This window comes from Oncorhynchus tshawytscha, linkage group LG19 (genome assembly GCF_018296145.1).
Source record: "Oncorhynchus tshawytscha isolate Ot180627B linkage group LG19, Otsh_v2.0, whole genome shotgun sequence".
NCBI classification, from domain to species: Eukaryota; Metazoa; Chordata; class Actinopteri; order Salmoniformes; family Salmonidae; genus Oncorhynchus; species Oncorhynchus tshawytscha.
In genome coordinates this window covers 59106000-59127221 of record NC_056447.1, presented here as the reverse complement: position 1 = coordinate 59127221, position 21222 = coordinate 59106000, and the positions used below count along the sequence as shown (strand labels likewise).

At 45.5% G+C, this 21222-nt stretch overlaps 1 protein-coding gene across 1 annotated transcript in view; it reads right to left on the bottom strand.

The window, feature by feature from the left end:
- Positions 1 to 21222, bottom strand: part of hexa (hexosaminidase A (alpha polypeptide)) — a 46052-nt gene that overhangs the window by 21270 nt on the left and 3560 nt on the right. The window contains exons 3-7 of the mRNA XM_042301999.1: positions 12529 to 12594; positions 12393 to 12439; positions 11625 to 11735; positions 8630 to 8731; positions 32 to 164 (exon numbers count right to left, since the gene is read on the bottom strand). Coding sequence (XP_042157933.1) covers positions 32 to 164; positions 8630 to 8731; positions 11625 to 11735; positions 12393 to 12439; positions 12529 to 12594 — 459 coding nt within the window. The remainder of the gene's footprint in view (positions 1 to 31; positions 165 to 8629; positions 8732 to 11624; positions 11736 to 12392; positions 12440 to 12528; positions 12595 to 21222) is intronic.

The following is a 21222-nucleotide window of genomic DNA, read 5'->3' as shown; positions in this document are numbered from 1 at the left end:
TTTGCCCCATGACTGTGGGTGTGTGTGTTACCTTTGCCCCATGACTGGGTGTGTCCCGGGGAGTCAAATTCAGCCAGGACCCTGATGCCTCTGAGTCTGGCGTGGGCGATAACCCTCTTCACGTCTATCTGGGTGTACACATGGGTCAACGGATGGAACGCCCCCTAGGACAAACAGAGCCGAGCAGAATATCAGCCAAGCACAACATCAGATAACAATAGAATATTGAAGGCGGCAGGTAGCCTAGCAGTAATAGAATATTGTTGAGGGCGGCAGGTAGCCTAGCGGTAAGATGGTGGCAGGTAGCCTAGCGGTAAGCGGGAGGCAGGTAGCCTAGCGGTAAGCGGGAGGCAGGTAGCCTAGTGGTAAGAGGGCGGCAGGTAGCCTAGTGGTAAGAGGGCGGCAGGTAGCCTAGTGGTAAGAGGGCGGCAGGTAGCCTAGCAGTAAGAGGGCGGCAGGTAGCCTAGCAGTAAGAGGGAGGCAGGTAGCCTAGCAGTAAGAGGGCGGCAGGTAGCCTAGCAGTAAGAGGGCGGCAGGTAGCCTAGCAGTAAGAGGGAGGCAGGTAGCCTAGCAGTAAGAGGGAGGCAGGTAGCCTAGCGGTAAGAGGGCGGCAGGTAGCCTAGCAGTAAGAGGAAGGCAGGTAGCCTAGCGGTAGGAGGGCGGCAGGTAGCCTAGCGGTAAGCGGGAGGCAAGTAGCCTAGAGGTAAGAGGGCGGCAGGTAGCCTAGAGGTAAGAGGGCGGCAGGTAGCCTAGCGGTAAGCGGGAGGCAAGTAGCCTAGAGGTAAGAGGGAGGCAGGTAGCCTAGCGGTAATAGAACATTATTGAGGGCGGCAGCTAGCCTAGCGGTAGGAGGGCGGCAGGTAGCCTAGCGGTAGGAGGGCGGCAGGCAGCCTAGCGGTAGGAGGGCGGCAGGCAGCCTAGCGGTAAGCGGGAGGCAGGTAGCCTAGCGGTAGGAGGGCGGCAGGCAGCCTAGCGGTAAGCGGGAGGCAGGTAGCCTAGCGGTACTGTATACGGGTAAGAGTCTAGCTATAGTTTCAGATATTATGCATTTCTAATTTTGCCAAAGTTGTTTTTATCGCAAATTAAAGTTTACTGTTAGCCAGCTAGCTGACGTTAGATGGCTGGCTCGCTAGCTAACAATACGTTTATGATCTGTGTGTAGTAATGTCATCTCAGAATGCCATTTCACATTGCTAGTTATAGCCTAATGTAGACTAACTTTAGCTAGCTATGACAATCGGTTTGAATTGCTAGTACTCTATGGATTAGGATTAAGGTTCACTGTTTAGGTAGTATGTCTGAACAGATGATTACACGACTCATCAAGTTAGCCAAGTGTGTCTGATGGTGATTACGGCAATCTACTGTATAATAAGCCAAAATATTTGTATCTGGATTTTGTCTATCAGCATCAGTAGAACACGCCTGACTCCCCTCCACCAGTCACACAAGGAGAATGGTCTAATGTCTCCCATCAGAAAGACCTGTAGAACACACCTGACTCTCCTCATACAAGGAGAATGGTCTAATGCCTCCCATCAGAAAGACCTGTAGAACACACCTGACTCTCCTCATACAAGGAGAATGGTCTAATGCCTCCCATCAGAAAGACCTGTAGAACACACCTGACTCTCCTCATACAAGGAGAATGGTCTAATGTCTCCCATCAGAAAGACCTGTAGAACACACCTGACTCTCCTCATACAAGGAGAATGGTCTAATGTCTCCCATCAGAAAGACCTGTAGAACACACCTGACTCTCCTCCACCAGTCATACAAGGAGAATGGTCTAATGTCTCCCATCAGAAAGACCTGTAGAACACACCTGACTCTCCTCCACCAGTCAAACAAGGAGAATGGTCTAATGTCTCCCATAAGAAAGACCTGTAGAACACACCTGACTCTCCTCATACAAGGAGAATGGTCTAATGTCTCCCATCAGAAAGACCTGTAGAACACACCTGACTCTCCTCCACCAGTCATACAAGGAGAATTGTCTAATGTCTCCCATCAGAAAGACCTGTAGAACACACCTGACTCTCCTCACCAGTCATACAAGGAGAATGGTCTAATGTCTCCCATCAGAAAGACCTGTAGAACACACCTGACTCTCCTCATACAAGGAGAATGGTCTAATGTCTCCCATCAGAAAGACCTGTAGAACACACCTGACTCTCCTCCACCAGTCATACAAGGAGAATGGTCTAATGTCTCCCATCAGAAAGACCTGTAGAACACACCTGACTCTCCTCCACCAGTCATACAAGGAGAATGGTCTAATGTCTCCCATCAGAAAGACCTGTAGAACACACCTGACTCTCCTCATACAAGGAGAATGGTCTAATGCCTCCCATCAGAAAGACCTGTAGAACACACCTGACTCTCCTCACCAGTCATACAAGGAGAATGGTCTAATGCCTCCCATCAGAAAGACCTGTAGAACACACCTGACTCTCCTCCACCAGTCATACAAGGAGAATGGTCTAATGTCTCCCATCAGAAAGACCTGTAGAGCACACCTGACTCTCGTCATACAAGGAGAATGGTCTAATGTCTCCCATCAGAAAGACCTGTAGAACACACCTGACTCTCCTCATACAAGGAGAATGGTCTAATGCCTCCCATCAGAAAGACCTGTAGAACACACCTGACTCTCCTCATACAAGGAGAATGGTCTAATGTCTCCCATCAGAAAGACCTGTAGAACACACCTGACTCTCCTCCACCAGTCATACAAGGAGAATGGTCTAATGTCTCCCATCAGAAAGACCTGTAGAACACACCTGACTCTCCTCACCAGTCAAACAAGGAGAATGGTCTAATGTCTCCCATAAGAAAGACCTGTAGAACACACCTGACTCTCCTCATACAAGGAGAATGGTCTAATGTCTCCCATCAGAAAGACCTGTAGAACACACCTGACTCTCCTCCACCAGTCATACAAGGAGAATTGTCTAATGTCTCCCATCAGAAAGACCTGTAGAACACACCTGACTCTCCTCACCAGTCATACAAGGAGAATGGTCTAATGTCTCCCATCAGAAAGACCTGTAGAACACACCTGACTCTCCTCCACCAGTCATACAAGGAGAATGGTCTAATGTCTCCCATCAGAAAGACCTGTAGAACACACCTGACTCTCCTCATACAAGGAGAATGGTCTAATGTCTCCCATCAGAAAGACCTGTAGAACACACCTGACTCTCCTCCACCAGTCATACAAGGAGAATGGTCTAATGTCTCCCATCAGAAAGAGAGTTGGCCCAAACAAGAACAGGTTACACCTGAAGCATGAGGACTTGCAGCGAGCGGTGAACTTCAACAACTACGCAGAGGATAATGCAATAGTATTACCAGGACACAAACACTTTGGAGGAAAGCTGATGCCATCCCATGTGACAAAGGCAGCAGTGTGGCGTCTCTACAAGGAATCGATGACAACGCTTGGTATGTAAAGCGTAAACACATTTTAATGATTTAATTGACCTCCAACGTGATTGGCACTACTTTCATTGATCTCACATTATTTCTGTATTTTCCAGAGGTACGTGTAGTGGGGCTGTGTGTTATCATTTTAACTTCCAGTTCCCAAGATTGTTTCTGTTTGCAATGCTGCTGCTCTGCACATTTGTAGATAAGTGAACCTTACCTGATAATGATCCATTACATTTTTTAAAACTTGATGTTCTTTTGCTGTTTGCAGGTGCACTATCCTTCTGACCCTATGTAGCCAGGTCCATCTGCTATCCTTCTGACCCAGGTCCCATCTACTATCCTTCTGACCCAGGTCCCATCTACTATCCTTCTGACCCTATGTAGCCAGGTCCCATCTACTATCCTTCTGACCCTATGTAGCCAGGTCCCATCTACTATCCTTCTGACCCAGGTCCCATCTACTATCCTTCTGACCCAGGTCCCATCTACTATCCTTCTGACCCTATGTAGCCAGGTCCCATCTACTATCCTTCTGACCCTATGTAGCCAGGTCCATCTACTATCCTTCTGACCCTATGTAGCCAGGTCCCATCTACTATCCTTCTGACCCAGGTCCCATCTACTATCCTTCTGACCCTATGTAGCCAGGTCCCATCTACTATCCTTCTGACCCTATGTAGCCAGGTCCCATCTACTATCCTTCTGACCCTATGTAGCCAGGTCCCATCTACTATCCTTCTGACCCTATGTAGCCAGGTCCATCTGCTATCCTTCTGACCCAGGTCCCATCTACTATCCTTCTGACCCAGGTCCCATCTACTATCCTTCTGACCCTATGTAGCCAGGTCCATCTACTATCCTTCTGACCCTATGTAGCCAGGTCCCATCTACTATCCTTCTGACCCTATGTAGCCAGGTCCCATCTACTATCCTTCTGACCCTATGTAGCCAGGTCCCATCTACTATCCTTCTGACCCTATGTAGCCAGGTCCATCTACTATCCTTCTGACCCAGGTCCCATCTACTATCCTTCTGACCCTATGTAGCCAGGTCCCATCTACTATCCTTCTGACCCAGGTCCCATCTACTATCCTTCTGACCCAGGTCCCATCTACTATCCTTCTGACCCTATGTAGCCAGGTCCCATCTACTATCCTTCTGACCCTATGTAGCCAGGTCCCATCTACTATCCTTCTGACCCTATGTAGCCAGGTCCCATCTACTATCCTTCTGACCCTATGTAGCCAGGTCCATCTACTATCCTTCTGACCCTATGTAGCCAGGTCCCATCTACTATCCTTCTGACCCAGGTCCCATCTACTATCCTTCTGACCCTATGTAGCCAGGTCCCATCTACTATCCTTCTGACCCTATGTAGCCAGGTCCCATCTACTATCCTTCTGACCCTATGTAGCCAGGTCCATCTACTATCCTTCTGACCCAGGTCCCATCTACTATCCTTCTGACCCAGGTCCCATCTACTATCCTTCTGACCCAGGTCCCATCTACTATCCTTCTGACCCTATGTAGCCAGGTCCCATCTACTATCCTTCTGACCCAGGTTCATCTACTATCCTTCTGACCCTATGTAGCCAGGTCCATCTACTATCCTTCTGACCCAGGTCCCATCTACTATCCTTCTGACCCTATGTAGCCAGGTCCCATCTACTATCCTTCTGACCCTATGTAGCCAGGTCCCATCTACTATCCTTCTGACCCTATGTAGCCAGGTCCCATCTACTATCCTTCTGACCCTATGTAGCCAGGTCCCATCTACTATCCTTCTGACCCTATGTAGCCAGGTCCCATCTACTATCCTTCTGACCCTATGTAGCCTGTTCCCATCTACTATCCTTCTGACCCTATGTAGCCTGTTCCCATCTACTATCCTTCTGACCCTATGTAGCCTGGTCCCATTGACTTTTTAACTCCTCACAACTGCAGTGGCCAAACCCAGAACATGTTTGTGCTCTGGTACTGTACCTGGTGGACCATGCACAAGCTCCACCACAGTCTGGACCTTCACTTCCTGATCACAGGCCACACCAAGTTTGCCCCCTTTGGTGCTTCGGCCTCATCAAGCAGCGCTTCAGAAAGACCAGAGTGAACACGTTGTCTGAGATTGCAGGTGTTGTGAAGGACAGCACTGTTACAGGGATCAACATCCCATAGCTGGTTGGACTGGAGGATGGTACGGTGCTGGTGGAAAGCTATGGCTGGCAACAACACCTGGTGAAGCAGGACCAGCACTTCAGGTGAATATAATTTTCCTTGCATTGTATGAGGTCATTCTTCGTATCATTGTTATGCAAGGTTGTAATATCTTCTCAATTATTTTGTTATTTCCTGTTTTACAGCTTCGATGCTCTGGAGCCTAGTGTTGTTGTCACCAGGGAGCGGTCAGACTCAGTAGGGACCAGGTTTCAGCTGCTGCACAACGCTGACATCCTTCCTCCCATAGATGGTCTGCCTGTACAGGCACCACCTGGACTGGACACAGCTTGACAAACATATATTTTTGAGAAGATCAGGGAGTTTTGCGACGAAGAGGCTATGGACATCACATGCCCTGCACCAAAGTCAAGGGCAGGACAGAAACAGACTCTCCGAATAGATTCCCTTGTTCATGCGTGGTTCAGACGGACCAGTCATCAGCACTATCTGCAGTGCCTCTATTCAAATGACTCTCTGCTAATACACACGCCATGCTGCTACTATGTATTTTTTTTTTTATCCTGCTGCTCAGCCACTTTAACCCTGATTGTATTGTTGGAATTGGCTAAACTTTGAACATTGAGATAGTAAATGAATGATAGGAAATGAAAGACTGGGTTTTATGTCTCTGTAGGAGGACAGATAGCTGTGGAATGTGTTGGGGGACGGGAGCAGAGCACCGTGTTGATACAGGGGAGACAGATGGACATCTGTGGATTAGGTGAAGGAGGGGTTGAGGTCAGAACAGAGATGTGTTGATACAGGGGAGACAGATGGACATCTGTAGATTAGGTGAAGGAGGGGTTGAGGTCAGGAGGTGAGGACAGGTCACCTGAAGGGAGTAATAAGGGTTTGGGATCTTGTTACTCTTTTCCTGTTAAATCATAAGAAGGATTCGAGAGAAGGAGAAGTGTCTTAAGTGGGATATAAATATCTGGATGAGACACATGTCTGAATTACAGAACCTTTGGGCAGAATTAAACTTGGTTAAAGCTTCTCTAGTAGTTATTTACCATGAAAAATAAGAACCTAACAGTATGCATATAACTACCTCATCTATCACTGATATTGTACATACTGTATATTATTTTCTTTATATTGCTACTATGCAAGTAGCCATTTGGCTGTACCACTTACACCTTCTGTAGCTGGGGGTTACAGCATTTCTTTCACATGACCCATCAATTTAGACAAGTGTGTCTGGTTAAGAGTCATCTAATATTTATAACATATTTATATCTGGACACTCAGTTTACCTGGAATTGTTCCTTATTGTAGGCTACTACCACTTTTAGTCTTCATCTTTACTACACTACTCACTGTTTAGCACATGACCTCACATGTGGATCCTTAAAGAGATGGGGTGGGGCTGGTTTAAGAGGGTGTGAACAATGCTGAATGGGTGGGGCTGGTTTAAGAGGGTGTGAACAATGCTGAATGGGTGGGGCTGGTTTAAGAGGGTGTGAACAATGCTGAATGGGTGGGGCTGGTTTAAGAGGGTGTGAACAATGCTGAATGGGTGTAGACAAAGGAGAGCTCTCCAGGAGGTTTACAAAAATATTCAAGGGACATTTTCTCAAAGGTGAGTTTACACATTTATCAACTTTCAAAGCAGAACTACTTTCCCATTGGTCCTCAAAAATGCAGTGTATGATATACCATTTTGTAGCTCTAAGTCTCTAGTTTTATCCAATGTATGAAACAAAACACAATTTGAAATGTTGCTACATAAGACCGTTTTGAGCCGGTCGGTCACACCTCTGCTCCCAATCATTACACACACCTGGACTTCATCATCACCTTGATTACCTTCCCTTTATTTATCCCTCAGTAGCCTAAATCATCAGGCAGTATTGGTTTTGTTCACGTTCAGTACGCATCTCCTGTTTTGTTGCCTTGTTCAGGTCTATTAAACTCACCTTCTGCACCGGCTTCCTGACTCCAAACGTTACACACACAGACATTGAGAGGCACACGCAGGTAAGGTAAAGCACCCTGGGACAAAGAGCCAATCACAACATCAGCTGAACAAAACCTATCTGTTTCTGTTCACCTGCCAAATCCTTATAGAATTGTGAAACAGAACTGGGACCAGGCTTACAGTTAACAGTTCAGCTGCAGAACATCTTTTCAGCAACTCATTATCAGAACCACCTGTGTCTATCCAGTTTCCTCAAGTGGAAGGGGAAACTACAGTGGCAGCAGGTGGTCTAGTGGTTAGAGCCAAGGGCCAGAAAGCGAAAGGGTTCCTGGTACTTCATAGCACAAAAACACCAACTCGACCAATGGCATAAATCAATTGTCAACTCCAGACACTACCCCACACATCTAGTCTCATACCTTATCTCCCCCAAGGCCAAAGGAGGGAGTGACTGGCGCACAGACATTGTGGTATCCAGTAATTGGTTCCCCATTAAATCACACCCTCCCTTCACGTGGTTTAAGAATGATATTCTGCATAGCACCAGGAACATGTGAAAGACAAGCCTGACCTCTCCCCTCTCTGGGCCCCAGGTGACTGAGCCCCAGCTGAGGGAAGAAGTGCAACTGCCAACACCAGAGTCCAAAGGGATACATTCTAATAAGTATCTCACATCAGCATATTATGCAGATAGGAATTATCTATGTTACCCAAATCATTATGATTCTTCCACTTTCCAAGTGAAATAAAACACATTAAAAAAGAGAACCTGACAGCTTAACATTGCACTCTATATGTTCCTTCAACAATTTACTTAAGTCCTGCAGTTATACACATTATACAACTTTATTACTGGTTATAAGCATGTTTATAATGTGCCTTTATATTGTATTATAACATCATAATGCATTATTAATGCTTTACCATATCCCAGGCCAGAGAGCTCCAGTTCCAGTCCTCTCACCTTGCTGGTTTAACATGTCATAAGCCTTTATGTTTTATAACAGCATCATAAGGCATTATAAATGTTCAGCTCCATTATAGGTTCTCTCCTCTCACCTTGCTGCTGAGGTCAGGGAAGGTGCTACTCTGGTAGGGGAAGGAGGGGTCGTCCACGATGTGCCAGTGGAAAACATTGAACTTGTTGTAGGACATCGCATCCTAGTAAACAAGGATAAGGATCTGAAGTGAGCATCATTTATATATACCCTGTCCGAGTCAGATTAAGCCTAGTCCAGGACTAAAAATCATTCTCAATGGAAATTCACCATTCAAAGTGCTTTGTAGTCTAGGAGAACGCATAACGTGAGCTGAGAAACTGGACCTCAATGTTATAACTCAAATGTATATACAGAACCAGTCAAAAGTTTGGACAAACCTACTCATTCAAGGGTTTTTCTTTATTTGTACTATTTTTCACATTGTAGAATAATATTGAAGACGTCAAAATTATAAAATAACAACACATATGGAATCATGTAGTATGTAGTCTCAAAAATGTTAGAAAAGGCTGTTGCGCATCAACTTACTGCCTTCCTGAAGACAAACAATGTATACGAAATGCTTCAGTCTGGTTTTAGACCCCATCATAGCACTGAGACGGCACTTGTGAAGGTGGTAAATAACATTTTAATGGCATCGGACCGAGGCTCTGCATCTGTCCTTGTGCTCCTAGACCTTAGTGCTGCTTTTGATACCATCATTTCTTTTGGAGAGACTGGAAACCCAAATTGGTCTACACGGACAAGTTCTGGCCTGGTTTAGATCTTATCTGTCGGAAAGATATCAGTTTGTCTCTGTGAATGGTTTGTCCTCTGACAAATCAACTGTAAATTTCGGTGTTCCTCAAGGATCCGTTTTAGGACCACTATTGTTTTCACTATATATTTTACCTCTTGGGGATGTCATTCGAAAACATAATGTTAACTTTCACTGCTATGCGGATAACACACAGCTGTACATTTCAATGAAACATGGTGAAGCCCCAAAACTGCCCTTGCTAGAAGCATGTGTTTCAGACATAAGGAAGTGGATGGCTGCAAACTTTCTACTTTTAAACTCGGACAAAACAGAGATGCTTGTTCTAGGTCCCAAGAAACAAAGAGATCTTCTGTCGAATCTGACAATTAATCTTAATGGTTGTACAGTCGTCTCAAATAAAACTGTGAAGGACCTCGGTGTTACTCTGGACCCTGATCTCTCTTTTGAAGAACATATCAAGACCATTTCAAGGACAGCTTTTTTCCATCTACGTAACATTGCAAAAATCAGACATTTTCTGTCCAAAAATGATGCAGAAAAATTAATCCATATTTTGTCACTTCTAGGTTAGACTACTGCAATGCTCTACTTTCTGGCTACCCGGATAAAGCACTAAATAAACTTCAGTTAGTACTAAATACGGCTGCTCGAATTCTGACTAGAACCCAAAAATTTGATCATATTACTCCAGTGCTAGTCTCTCTACACTGGCTTCCTGTCAAAGCAAGGGCTGATTTCAAGGTTTTACTGCTAACCTACAAAGCATTACATGGGCTTGCTCCTACCTATCTCTCTGATTTGGTCCTGCCGTACATACCTACACGTACGCTACGGTCACAAGACGCAGGCCTCCTAATTGTCCCTAGAATTTCTAAGCAAACAGCTGGAGGCAGGGCTTTCTCCTATAGAGCTCCATTTTTATGGAACGGTCTGCCTACCCATGTCAGAGACGCAAACTCGGTCTCAACCTTTAAGTCCTTACTGAAGACTTATCTCTTCAGTGGGTCATATGATTGAGTGTAGTCTGGCCCAGGAGTGGGAAGGTGAACGGAAAGGCTCTGGAGCAACGAACCGCCCTTGCTGTCTCTGCCTGGCCGGTTCCCCTCTTCCCACTGGGATTCTCTGCCTCTAACCCTATTACAGGGGCTGAGTCACTGGCTTACTGGGGCTCTCTCTTGCCGTCCCTGGAAGGGGTGCGTCACCTGAGTGGGTTGATTCACTGATGTGGTCATCCTGTCTGGGATGGCGCCCCCCCTTGGGTTGTGCCATGGCGGAGTTCTTTGTGGGCTATACTCAGCCTGGTCTCAGGATGGTAAGTTGGTGGTTGAAGATATCCCTCTAGTGGTGTGGGGGCTGTGCTTTGGCAAAGTGGGTGGGGTTATATCCTTCCTGTTTGGCCCTGTCTGGGGGTGTCCTCGGATGGGGCCACAGTGTCTCCTGACCCCTCCTGTCTCAGCCTCCAGTATTTATGCTGCAGGTCCTGTGTGAATCTAAGTGTGCGCTCTCTAATTCTCTCTTTCTCTCGCTCTCTCTCTCTCTCGGAGGAGGACCTGAGCCCTAGGACCATGCCCCAGGACTACCTGACATGATGACTCCTTGCTGTCCCCAGTCCACCTGGCCGTAATGATGGACTGTCGTTTCTCTTTGCTTATTTGAGCTGTTCATGCCATAATATGGACTTGGCTTCTTACCAAATAGGGCTGGTTTTTATTTTATTTTACTAGGTAAGCTAGTTGAGAACAGGTTCTCATTTACAACTGCGACCTGGCCAAGATAAAGCAAAGCAGTGCGACACAAACAACAACAGAGTTACACATGAAATAAACAAACATACAGTCAATAACACAATAGAAAAAAAAGTCTATATACAGTGTGTGCAAATGGCGTGGGTCTGGCGATGAATATGTAGCGAGGGCCAGCCGACTAGAACAACTCTACCTTGTCACAACACAACTGATTGGCTCAAAGAAATTCCACAAATTAACTTTTAACAAGACACACCTGTCAATTGAAATGCATTCCATGTCACTACCTCATTAAGCTGGTTGAGAGAATGCTAAGAGTGTGCAAAGCTGTCATCAAGGCAAAGGGTGGCTACTTTGAGGAATCTAAAATGTATTTTTATTTGTTTAACACTTTTTTGGTTACTACATGATTCCATATGTGTTATTTCATAGGTTTGATGTCTTCACTATTATTCTACAATGTAGAAAATAGTAAAAATAAAGAAAAACCCTGGAAGGAGTAGATGTGTCCAAACTGTTACTGTATGTGTAAATATATATATCTTTACCAGGGTCTTCAGAATAGCGTGTAAAGGAAGGTAGTGACGTGACGTATCCAATAATATCCCTCGGAACTGGAAGCGGGGAAAGTCTTCTATCTCAGTCTCATTCACAAAATACTGAAATAAATCAATCAGATTGATAGAGAACTGAAATGATCAGATCAAGTTTGATCCATTTTTGCAAATCATATTGTTGGCAGCATGTTGACTGTTCAGTTCTCTCTCTCACACACACACACACACACACACACACACACACACACACACACACACACACACACACACACACACACACACACACACACACCTTTTGGTGAGTAAAATTGATTCAGATTGAAAATCCTATAACCTCTAACCTTAACACCAAAATCCTTAACCCTAATTATAACCCTAATTCCAACCCTAATTCCAACCCTAATTCCAACCCTAATAACCTTTTTAAAAGTGAAGAACGACCACAATGTCCTCACTAGTGAGTTTTTTCCCCTACTTGTGAGGACTTCTGGTATTCAGTAGTACAAGTACACACACAGTAGGCTACCTGGGCGGCAGGTAGCCTAGTGGTTAGTGAGTTGGACGTAACCGAAAGGTTGCAAGATCGAATCCCTGAGCTGACAAGGTAAAAATCTGTAGTGCTGCCCCTGAACAAGGTAGTTAGCCCAATGTTCCTAGGCTGTCATTGAAAATAAGAATTTGTTCTTAACCGACTTGCCCAGTGAAATAAAGGTCAAATAAAATAACACACACAATGTTGACTGTTCAGTTATGACTTACCTCCCCAAAGTCATCTTGGTAGACCAGCTGACTGAATGACTCCAAACCTGTTATTTACCAGAGGACATGTGGTTACATCATCAAAGGACATCATTGATCATATTGATCACTGATTTCTAAACACTTGTGTTTCTACCTCTGAGTGCTCCCCATACCGTCTCAGCCCTCAGTGCTGCCTGGCCCGAACACACACTCAGCTTGTCTATAACACAAGAAAGAAAGATTCAAATCAGCCTTGGGTGAGTCGAGGGGTGGCCAAGGGGTGAGCCAAGGGGTGGGTGAGCCAAGGGGTGGGTGAGCCAAGTGGGTGAGCCAAGGGGTGAGGGGTGGGTGAGTTGAGGGGGATGGGTGGGTGGGTGAGCCGAGGGGTGGGTGAGCCAAGGGGTGGTGAGTCGAGGGTGGGTGAGCCAAGGGGTGGGTGAGCCGAGGGGTGGGTGAGCCGAGGGGGTGGTCGTGGGTGAGCCGAGGGGTGGGTGAGGGGTGGGCCAAGGGGTGAGCCGAGGGGTGGGTGAGCCGAGGGGTGGGTGAGGGGGATGGGTGGGTGGGTGAGCCGAGGGGTGGGTGAGCCGAGGGGTGGGTGAGCCGAGGGGTGGGTGAGCCGAGGGGTGGGTGAGCCAAGGGGATGGGTGAGTCGGGGGTGGGTGAGCCAAGGGGTGGGTGAGCCGAGGGGTGGGTGGGTGAGCCGAGGGGTGGGTGAGCCGAGGGGTGGGTGAGCCAAGGGGATGGGGAGTGGGGTGAGCCAAGGGGTGGGTGAGCCGAGGGGTGGTGAGCCGAGGGGTGGGTGAGTGAGGGTGGGTGAGCCAAGGGTGGGTGAGCCGAGGGGTGGGTGAGCCGAGGGGTGGGTGAGCCAAGGGGTGGGTGAGTGAGGGGTGGTGAGCCGGGGTGGGTGGGGAGGGGTGGTGAGCCGAGGGGTGGTGAGTCGAGGGGTGGTGAGTCGAGGGGTGGTGAGCCGAGGGGTGGTGAGCCGAGGGGTGGTGAGCAGAGGGGTGGGTGAGCAGAGGGGTGGTGAGTGAACTTCATTCATTTCCTCTCTTCCTTTTTCAATGTGATGATTAAGGACGTTCAGGTTCAGACCAATTCACTAATTATCCAGATAAAGTTTTTTGTATTTTAAAGAACATGTCAAACTCATTCCACAGAGGGATGAGTGTCTGTGGGTTTTCGCTCCACCCTTGTACTTGATTGATTAATTATGGTCACTAATTAGTAAGGAATTTACCACACCTGGTTGTCTAGGTTCTAAAAAAACAAAAACCAGCAAACACTCCGCCCTCCATGGAATGAGTTTGCCACCCCTGTTTTAAAGGGTAGGACGTGTTGGTTCCACTTTTCTGGGCTCCGTTATTTACTGAACAAATAAGGAATACTCAAAATGTGCACTTATAAATCAGAACTATCTTAATCAAAATACAGCTGTAGACAGAAGTCAAAGATCAAACATACAACTGTCTCTCCTGAGTTCTGCCCCGAACAAAAGAAAGACTGGATCTTATATACCCGAGGTCACACCTTACGGTGCGATCTCCTATGTCAAACCCTGCATGTGCAGCTCAAAGAACAAGTTATTCTTAACACAAGGTTTCTGAGAACCTGTCTCAGTGGCATGCAAATCTGCCCTTGTTTCAGAGAAAAACAGACACAGTCTCTCTCTCACCCTGAGTCCCTTTTCTCACAGACGCGGGGCTGCGCGTTTTGGCAGAGAGCTAGACACAGACAGAGGCCTCAATATTCAGCTATACGGTGAGCATAAGTACAATGGCATGTAAGCAAATTAACAACAACATAATCAATGGAGGGGGTCTTCAGAAGACCCCCATAATCAATTTGAATCCTTCAGAAGCATGAGTTTTTACTCACCACAGTAAGTGTGTGTTAGTAACTTAGTTGTAATAGCAATCTGGTTACCTATAACTACAAACATTTTTGTGCATATTTATTAACTTATATCCGGATATCATCTACACTACCCATAGTGCAGGTGCTACCCACTATCACAGTGCAGGTGCATTTATACGGAGACTTGATTACACACAGGTGGATTGTATTTATCATCATTAGTCATTTAGGTCAACATTGGATCATTCAGAGATCCTCACTGAACTTCTGGAGAGAGTTTGCTGCACTGAAAGTAAAGGGGCTGAATAATTTTGCACATCCAATTTTTCAGTTTTTGATTTGTTAAAAAAGTTTGAAATATCCAATAAATGTCGTTCCACTTCATGATTGTCTCCCACTTGTTGTTGATTCTTCACAAAAAATACAGTTTTATATCTTTATGTTTGAAGCCTGAAATGTGGCAAAAGGTCGCAAAGTTCAAGGGGGCCGAATACTTTCGCAAGGCACTGTATATCTTAGTTGAGCACGCATGAGGAACACCTGGCTTGTGTGCAAATGTAGCAATTGGAGGATGTCTGAAATAGTATTTCTGATGGTTTTAAACTAATAAAAAGCATGAGCTGGCGCACACTCCCCAAAACAGTTGGTAGAGGTGCTGACTAAGGGCAGTAAAAGTGTAGGTTATTAAAATAAATAAGGAGAGTCGGACACTCTATACCAACTATCCATCGCTGTGCCTTCTTCAGGGTGAATGAATGCTTGAACCAGGTTATGTACAGTGCAATGAATGCAACCAATGACAATAGTGAGGGGTGTGTCATAGTTGGATGATGAGAATTAAAAACAATTCATTGCTAAGACAATAGTTTACAGCATGTTGGATATATTAGTAATAATATCAGCAGATTAATTTAAGGTACAATACCAGTCAAACGTTTTTGAACACCTACTCATTCATGAGTTTCTTTATTTTTTTTACTATTTCTACATTGTAGAATAATAGTGAGGACATCAAAACTAATGCTATCTAATGCTAATGCTAACTATCTGCTAAATTGTAATTATTTGCTCCTATGGCCTATGTATTGCCTACCTCATGCCTTTTGCACACACTGTATATAGACTTCTTTTTTCTACTGTGTCATTGACTTGTTTATTGTGTTATTGGCTTGTTAAGTTCCTCGGCATACACATCACAGACAAACTGAATTGGTCCACTCACACAGACAGCATCGTGAGGAAGGCGCAGCAGCGCCTCTTCAACCTCAGGAGGCTGAAGAAATTCGGCTTGTCACCAAAAGCACTCACAAACTTCTACAGATGCACAATCGAGAGCATCCTGGCGGGCTGTATCACCGCCTGGTATGGCAACTGCACCGCCCTCAACCGTAAGGCTCTCCAGAGGGTAGTGAGGTCTGCACAACGCATCACCGGGGGCAAACTACCTGCCCTCCAGGACACCTACACCACCCGATGCTACAGGAAGGCCATAAAGATCATCAAGGACATCAACCACCCGAGCCACTGCCTGTTCACCCCGCTGTCATCCAGAAGGCGAGGTCAGTACAGGTGCATCAAAGCTGGGACCGAGAGACTGAAAAACAGCTTCTATCTCAAGGCCATCAGACTGTTAAACAGCCACCACTAACATTGAGTGGCTACTGCCAACACACTGTCAATGACACTGACTCTACTCCAGCCACTTTAATAATGGGAATTGATGGGAAATGATGTAAATATATCACTAGCCACTTTAAACAATGCTACCTTATATAATGTTACTTACCCTACATTATTCATCTCATATGCATACGTAGATACTGTACTCTATATCATCGACTGCATCCTTATGTAATACATGTATCACTAGCCACTTTAACTATGCCACTTGGTTTACATACTCATCTCATATGTATATACTGTACTCGATATCATCTACTGTATCTTGCCTATGCTGCTCTGTACCATCACTCATTCATATATCCTTATGTACATATTCTTTATCCCCTTACACTGTGTATAAGACAGTAGTTTTTTGGAATTGTTAGTTAGATTACTTGCTCGTTATTACTGCATTGTCGGAACTAGAAGCACAAGCATTTCGCTACACTCGCATTAACATCTGCTAACCATGTGTATGTGACAAATAAAATTAGATTTGATTTGATTTGTTTATTGTTTACTCCATGTGTAACTCTGTGTTGTTGTTTTTGTCATACTGCTTTGCTTTATCTTGGCCAGGTCGCAGTTGCAAATGAGAACTTGTTCTCAACTGGCCTACCTGGTTAAATAAAAGTGAAACAATTTAAACATTTAAAAATGAAATAACACATGTAGTAACCAAAAAAAGTATTAAAGAAATCAAAATATATTTTAGATTCTTCAAAGTAGACACCATTTGCTTTGATGACAGCTTTGCAAAATCTTGTCATTCTCTCAACCAGCTTCACCTGGAATGCTTTTCCAACAGTCTTGAAGGAGTTCCCACATATGCTGAGCACTTGTTGGCTGCTTTTCCTTCACTCTGTGGTCCATCTCAATTTGGTTGAGGTTGGGTGATTGTGGAGGCCAGGTCATCTGATGCAGCACTCCATCACTCTCCTTCTTGGTCAAGTAGCCTTTACACAGCCTGGAGGTATGTTGGGTCATTGTCCTGTTGAAAAACAAATGATAGTTCCACTAATCGCAAAACCAGATGGGATTGCGTATCGCTGCAGAATGCTGTGGTAGCCATGCTGGTAACGTGTGCCTTGAATTCTAAATAAATGACAGTGTCACCAGCAATGGACCCCCACACCATCTCCTCCATGCTTCAGGGTGTGAACCACACGTGGAGGTCATCCGTTCACTTACTCTGTGTCTCACAAAGACACGGAGGTTGATACCTAAACTCTGAAATGTGGACTTAGACAAAAAGGACAGAATTCCACCGGTCTAATGTCCATTGCTCGTGTTTCTTGGCCCAAGCAAGTCTCTTCTTCTTATTGGTGTCCTTTGGTATTGGTTTCTTTGCAGCAATTTGACCATGAAGGCCTGGTTCACACAGTCTCCTCTGAACAGTTGATGTTGAGATATGTCTGTTACTTGAACTCTGAGGCATTTATTTGGGCTGCAATTTCTGAGGCGGGTAACTTTAATGAACTTATCCTCTGCAGCAGAGGTAACTCTGGGTCTTCCTTTCCTGTGGCAGTCCTCATGAGAGCCAGTTTCATCATAGCGCTTGATGGTTTTTGCAACTGCACAAATTTTCCAGATTGACTGACCTTTATGTCTTAAAGTAATGATGGACTGTTGTTTCTCTTTGCTTATTTGAGCTGTTCTTGCCATAATATGGACTTGGTCTTTTACCAAAGAGGGCTATCTTCTGTACACCACCCATACCTTGACACAACACAACTGATTGGTTCAAACGCATTAAGGAAATAAATCAAAAAATTAACTTTTAACAAGGCACACCTGTTAATTGAAATGCATTCCAGGTGACAACCTCATGAAGCTGGTTGAGAGAATGCCAAGAGTGTGCAAAGCTGTCCTCAAGGCAAAGGGTGGCTACTTTGAAGAATCTCAAAAATATTTGAATTTGTTTAACACTTTTTTGGTTACTACATGAGTCCATATGTGTTATTTCATAGTTTGTGTCTTCACAACTTTTCAGCAATATAGATAAATATAGTTAAAAATAAAGAAAACCCCTGGAATGAGTATGTGTCCAAACTTTTGACTGTTACTTCTCTGCAAAAATCTGGGTAAAATATTGAAAGGAAAGTGAGTATTATTCGATAATTTGCAAATAAATTCATTAAAAATCCTACAATGTGATTTTCTGGATTTTTTTTCTCAATTTGTCTGTCAAAGTTGAGGTGTACCTATGATGAAAATTACAGGCCTCTCTCGTCTTTTTAAGTGGGAGAACTTGCACAATTGGTGGCTGACTAAATACTCTTTTGCCCCACTGTATACTAATGCAAATCCATCATTACATGTAACATTTATTTTTTATATATTTTTTATTTCACCCTTATTTAACCAGGTAGGCTAGTTGAGAACAAGTTCTTATTTACAAGTGCGACCTGGCCAAGATAAAGCATAGCAGTGTGAACAGACAACAACACAGAGTTACACCTAGAGTAAACAATAAACAAGTCAATAACACAGTAGAAAAAAAGAGTCTATATACATTGTGTGCAAAAGGCATGAGGAGGTAGGCGAATAATTACAATTTTGCAGATTAACACTGGAGTGATACATGATCAGATGGTCATGTACAGGTAGAGATATTGGTGTGCAAAAGAGCAGAAAAGTTAATTAATAAAAACAGTATGGGGATGAGGTAGGTAAATTGGGTGGGCTATTTACCGATGAACTATGTACAGCTGCAGCGATCGGTTAGCTGCTCAGATAGCAGATGTTTGAAGTTGGTGAGGGAGATAAAAGTCTCCAACTTCAGCGATTTTTGCAATTCGTTCCAGTCACAGGCAGCAGAGAACTGGAAGGAAAGGCGGCCAAATGAGGTGTTGGCTTTAGGGATGATCAGTGAGATACACCTGCTGGAGCGCATGCTACGGGTGGGTGTTGCCATCGTGACCAGTGAACTGAGATAAGGCGGAGCTTTACCTGCATGGACTTGTAGATGACCTGGAGCCAGTGGGTCTTGCGACGAATAAGTAAGAGCAGTTGGAGGCCACGGAAGCTCGTTTGGAGGTTAGATAGCACAGTGTCCAAGGAAGGGCCAGAAGTATACAGAATGGTGTTATCTGCGTAGAGGTGGATCAGGGAATCGCCCGCAGCAAGAGCAACATCATTGATATATACAGAGAAAAGAGTCGGCCTGAGAATTGAACCCTGTGGCACCCCCATAGAGACTGCCAGAGGACCGGACAACATGCCCTCCGTTTTGACACACTGAACTCTGTCTGCAAAGTAGTTGGTGAACCAGGCAAGGCAGTCATTAGAAAAACCGAGGCTACTGAGTCTGCCGATAAGAATATGGTGATTGACAGAGTCGAAAGCCTTGGCCAGGTCGATGAAGACGGCTGCACAGTACTGTCTTTTATCGATGGCGGTTATGATATCCTTTAGTACCTTGAGCGTGGCTGAGGTGCACCTGTGACCGGCTCAGAAACTAGATTGCACAGCGGAGAAGGTATGGTGGGATTCGAGATGGTCAGTGATCTGTTTGTTGACTAGGCTTTCGAAGACCTTAGATAGGCAGGGCAGGATGGATATAGGTCTATAACAGTTTGGGTCCAGGGTGTCTCCCCCTTTGAAGAGGGGGATGACTGTGGCAGCTTTCCAATCCTTGGGGATCTCAGACGATGTGAAAGAGAGGTTGAACAGGCTGGTAATAGGGGTTGCGACAATGGCCGCAGATAGTTTCAGAAATAGAGGGTCCAGATTGTCAAGACCAGCTGATTTGTTCTTAGTTCTGCATTTTTTGAACAGAGCATGCTTATCTAAGATGGTGAGGAAGTTACTTTTAAAGAATGACCTGGCATCCTCAACTGACGGGATGAGGTCAATATCCTTCCAGGATACCCGGGACAGGTCGATTAGAAAGGCCTGCTCGCAGAAGTGTTTTAGGAAGCGTTTGACAGTCATGAGGGGTGGTCTTTTGACTTCGGATCCGTAGTGGATACAGGCAATGAGGCAGTGATCGCTGAGATCCTGATTGAAGACAGCGGAGGTGTATTTGGAGGGCCAGTTGGTCAGGATAACGTCTATGAGGGTGCCCTTGTTTACAGATTTAGGGTTGTACCTGACATTAGAGTCTGCTTTAAGGATATTACAGTGCCACAGTCGCGGCTCGCTAACAAGGACTCAGACCCCCCTCTCCTTCTCCATGGCTGATGTGAGTAAAACATTTAAATGTGTTAACCCGAACAAGGCTGCCGGCCCAGACGGCAACCCTAGCCAGGTCCTCAGAGCATGCACAGATTAGCTGGCTGGTGTGTTTACGGACATATTCAATCAATCCCTATCCCAGTCTGTTGTCCCCACATGCTTCAAGATGGCTACCATTGTTCCTGTACCCAAGAAAGAAAAGATAACTGAACAAAAAGACTACCACCCCGTATCACTCACTTCTGTCATCATGAAGAGCTTTGAGAGACTAGTTAAGGATCAGATCACCTCCACCTTACCGGTCACCCTAGACCAACTTCAGTGTGCATCCCGCCCAAACAGGTCCACAGACGACGCAATCACCATCACACTGCCCTATCCCATCTGGACAAGAGGAATACCTATGTAAGAATGCTGTTCATTGACTACAGCTCAGCATTCAACACCATAGTGCCCTCCAAGCTCATCATCAAGCAGGAGGTCCTGGGTCTCAACGCCGCCCTTTGCAATTGGGTCCTGTACTTCCTGACGGGCAGCCCCCAGGTGGTGAAGGTAGGGAAAAACATCTCCACTTTGTTGGCCATCAACACTGGGGCCCCACTAGGGTGCGTGCTCAGCCCCCTCCTGTATTCCCTGTTCACACACGGCTGCGTGGCCATGCACGCCTCCAACAATAATCATCAAGTTTGCAGACGACACAACAGTAGTGGGCTTGATTACCAACAATGACAAGACAGCCTACAGGGAGGAGGTGAGGGCTCTCGGAGAGTGGTCAGGAAAACAACCTCTTACTCAACGTCAACAAAACTAAGGAGACAATCGTGAACTTCAGGAAACAGCAGAGGGAGCACCCCCTATCCACATCGATGGGACAGCAGTGGAGACGGCAAACTTCCTGCCCTCCATGACACCTACATTACCCGATGTCACAGGAAGGCCAAAAAGATCATCAAGGACATCAACCACCCAAGACACTGCCTGTTCACCCCGCTATCATCCAGAAGGCGAGGTCAGTACAGATGCATCAAAGCTGGGAATGAGAGACTGAAAAAATAGTTTCTATCTTAAGGCCATCAGACTGCTAAACAGCAATCACTAACTCAGAGAGGCTGCTGCCTACATTGAGACCCAATCATCGGGTCTCTAGTCACCG